We start from the raw sequence: 3,989 nt of genomic DNA on the forward strand, positions 1-3,989 counted from the left end.
ACAAAAAGAAAATTGGTTAGAGTGTATTTACCCTGGTATAAACGCCGCCTTCGCCTCTCCATACAATATGCCTTTTATTATTAATTTCGGAATCTTTATTGTGCTTCTAGGTTATCTATCGTGTTTCTGATATCAGGTTGGAATAAATGTGATAGACAGATAACCTTTATTACTAATATTAGCGTATTTACACATTATATTCGCGCCACCGCTTGTACCCAACTATCAAGACGACTCATCAGATGCTGAATGCTCCTTCTGCTGGCCCCTCCCTCTCTCTCTCTCTCCTATAGCTCCTGCCACTTCGAGCCCCTATTACATTATGCTTGCTTTCCATTTTGAATTTTTATTCACACAACAAATAGAAGATTTACTGTTATACAGACTACTGCATTATTGAAAAATAGTATAAATAATATCAACGCATTTATGAAAGCATATTAGACCCACCAGTTGACGCGTATTGGATGCGTGATGTGATTTGTTTACTCTTGAACATCAGCAAAAATCGAAAATTTCCGCTACTTTGAGGTCAATTTCAGGGTGCTTTTAATCTGTAAACCATTCAAAATCATCTCTATTTATGTAATATATCTTTCATTCTATCAAATGAGACCAAGAAAACGAGAATACAATCATAAATACCATACGAAAATACACCGCAAAGCCGCTGAAACTGATTAATCTAATTTACATTATTCCTTATGAGAAAAATTTGTTCAGTACTCGAACAGATCGGCACTCAAACAACCTTCTGAAACGAATTAGGTTACAGTACCAAGGTTCCACTGTATATCTTTAAATGTATAAAAGAAAATTTTAGAAAGTACTTAATTTTAAATGAGTTCTTGCTAATTGACCAATTTTACCTATTCGACACGATATATATATATATATATATATATATATATATATATATATATATATATATATATATATATATATATATATATATATATATATATATATATATACATCCAGCGTTCCAATGCCCAGTCCTGTGTGAATTGAACAAATTACGCATCACACTCTCCACTGGAGTCGTTCAAGATAAAAGTAACATGAAATTTGATAAAATTCTATTATGCAGGCCAGTAGCAAGTAAAGAGACTAAAAAATTCACTCATATTTATAAACTAACAAAACACTTTATTTTACCATGTATTATGACTATTACGGAACGGGTGGGGCTTGAACCCATGCTTCTATGCTTTGGTAGTTGTCAAGATGGTACTGGACATGGATACAGTACTTTACACATGTAGCTACTGTACATGATAGGTAGAATAATTAAGTAATGTAAGAGAAGCTGACCCCAAAATAAACATGACTTACGTGTCACATTAATGAAATATGCTTGCCAGATCTACTTGTGTTTGTAGGTCGTTGTTTATTGATTGGATTTGAAATATTTACAGTTGTAAAGTTCTTTGCAATTCAACTTAACCTTCATGCATGTATATCTCCGACTACAGCTCACTGCGTACTTCTGACGCCATGTGGAGCATGGTTCACACCTAAGATTTGCTGGTCTTGGTCAGAGTCCAGCCTCGTTCTTCAGATGAAACGCGACACAGGAACAAGAGATGAGTTAAGCGTCACTTGTAAGCCTTCTGATATATGTTTGGAGGCATAGGTGACCAAGCCACTGTGTCTACTTGTCCCAGATCTTCCTTTGGAATTAGGTCGAGTGCCTGCTCCATCCATAGCTTCTCTTTCGCCTTGCCATATTCTAAGTGCCCTGTTATATGCTCCAGCATACAAGGAGGGTCAGAGACAGCTAGTTATTTTTCTAAAAATCGGGGACCAATGGTACAAGTAGAGAATGTTATTTCAACATTCCTGGTCCCAAAACTCTTCAACATACAACCAATAGGTATTAGAATTATTGTAGGAACGAAGATAGAAGTTTTCTACAAGCAGCCAGATCAGCTGGGATATGATGGTTAATTGGGCCTGCGGGTAGCTAACAAAGATAGCCCGGTTGATTAGGAAGTCAGCAGAAAAGCTTGGCCTCAGACAGCACAGAGAGGGTGCGAGGATACGAGTCTCTAGCGTACAATTTATATATTGACCGCAAATAACGCAAGAAAAAAAATGGTGCCTTTGTCCGGTCTGTTCTCATGTTCTGAAAATATTACCCTAGCTACTACTTTGAATTATGTAAATAGCAGATTAAAATATCCCTTGAAAAAACATCTTTACACTGTTATATGCCCTGTAAAAAAAACTACCAGCAAAATGGGATGTCTCTTGAGCAAGTGCAAAGACAGGCTATGATGTTCAACAACTGCAGCACCAGCCTAGGAAGTGTTTTGAAAAAAAAAAAATATCGAGTCATCTATATATGTCTCTTGAACAAAGACCCGTCTGTGATGGTACCTGGATACTGATAAAGGCCTCTTGATCCAAGGAATTAGAGGTACTCTTGTCTTTCTCAGATCAAACCCATTTCCTAGGCGCTGTATGATACCTACGGGTTTTGCACTTCCCTAAGGATTTGGTGCTCTCCCATTACTGTTATTATTACTTCCATCACTAATAACGATGATGATAATAATAATAATAATAATAATCTTGAAGGGAAAAGATAGGGTGTACCTTAAACAAGAACAAACCCAGGCTAGAGTGTATCTTAAACAAAGACAGCAACAACCTAAACAAGGACACTGCCAGGTCAGAAAATTTTGCAAACACTGACAAAATATGACCTCATACAGCATTAACTCCTATAATACAAACCAGTGTAGGTTATGACACCTCTGGAAGGCGAATCACACTAGTGAATACCTCTTTACACTATGATATATTAGAGGAGTCACTTGTGTAGCTTGTGTGTAGACTACGAGTAGCAGTACGTTGGCTGTATTATGCAAGTACAATGTCCTTATTTTCTTTTCCGAATGCAGGTGGTCACATTCTCATATATTTTTTCTGACAACTGACTTCCCACTACTAGGTTAATTAGTCGTGATTCTGTCTACCAACAAGACATTAAAATTACCTGTAGAAAGATGAAAATGTAAAGGTCGAGATGCCTTAGAGCACTGCAGTAGCGACCTGCAGACACTCACACCTTTGTTCGTTATCCAGATTTCTTGGAAAACTATAAAGGGGATAGGCTGCTAGTGTGTTGAACATTTCCAGGAATTCTTCGTTGAACACTGTGAAAGTGTTATGTAAATAATAGAAATAATCCATGCATTCACTTAAATGCGTGAGTTAACAGGCCCTCTATTTACTGCTTCCAGTCAGCCTTTGACTCACTACCACAAAATGCGCAGATCTTCGCTATAATATAGAAATATTAAGTTGAAATAAAAAAAATATGATTGGAAGGTATGCTTATACTGCATAAATGAAAACTCTTGGGTTAGAAATAATACAGGAATTTCGTTTTCTTACCTTATATTTGGCTATATGGGCCATTATACTTCCACAAAATCGTCATTAGGCTTTCTTTAAGGTCCAGTTAATTAAACATTGTCCAAAATTCCTCCGAGACACCACGGGATTCGGTATTTCATGAATGAGCCACCTCCACTGTTGTTATTGGACAGACTTGCGCCTGACAGTTATGTTCAATCAATACCCAGTGCACAGCTGCTATGTCGCGCTTCTGAACTATTGTTTTCTCTTTGTGTCTATTTAAATGCTAATTTATATATATATATTGGTTTAACTTTAATATTTCCTAGAAGGGAATTTTCCTGAAGGTTTTCCTTTAGAAGCTCGCACTGTACCTCAGTCTCTAGTAAAACAAGAAACGATTGGCTAGAAAGTCGTCGTTTTCTTTTCATCTTGTCAGGTGGGGGAATTTTCTTTTGTTTATACTACGATGGGAAACTTAAATAAAGAGTTACTGGTTTCTATAACACACACACACACACACACACACACACACACACACACACACACACACACACACACACACACACACACACACACACACACACACACACTGAACACCTGGTCCAGCAACTGGCTTC

At 37.1% G+C, this 3,989-nt stretch overlaps 1 protein-coding gene across 1 annotated transcript in view; it reads right to left on the reverse strand.

Moving 5' to 3' along the window:
* The window catches only part of Bili (FERM domain-containing protein 8 Bili), a 41,055-nt gene extending 37,494 nt beyond the window's left edge, over positions 1 to 3,561 (reverse strand). Inside the window, exon 1 of the mRNA XM_053775598.2 lies at positions 3,406 to 3,561. Within this exon, the coding sequence (XP_053631573.1) occupies positions 3,406 to 3,429 (24 nt within the window). The 5' untranslated portion in view covers positions 3,430 to 3,561. The remainder of the gene's footprint in view (positions 1 to 3,405) is intronic.
* Positions 3,562 to 3,989: the final 428 nt, after the last annotated feature.

The sequence above is a fragment of the Cherax quadricarinatus genome, chromosome 10 (assembly GCF_038502225.1).
Source record: "Cherax quadricarinatus isolate ZL_2023a chromosome 10, ASM3850222v1, whole genome shotgun sequence".
Taxonomy (NCBI): Eukaryota; Metazoa; Arthropoda; class Malacostraca; order Decapoda; family Parastacidae; genus Cherax; species Cherax quadricarinatus.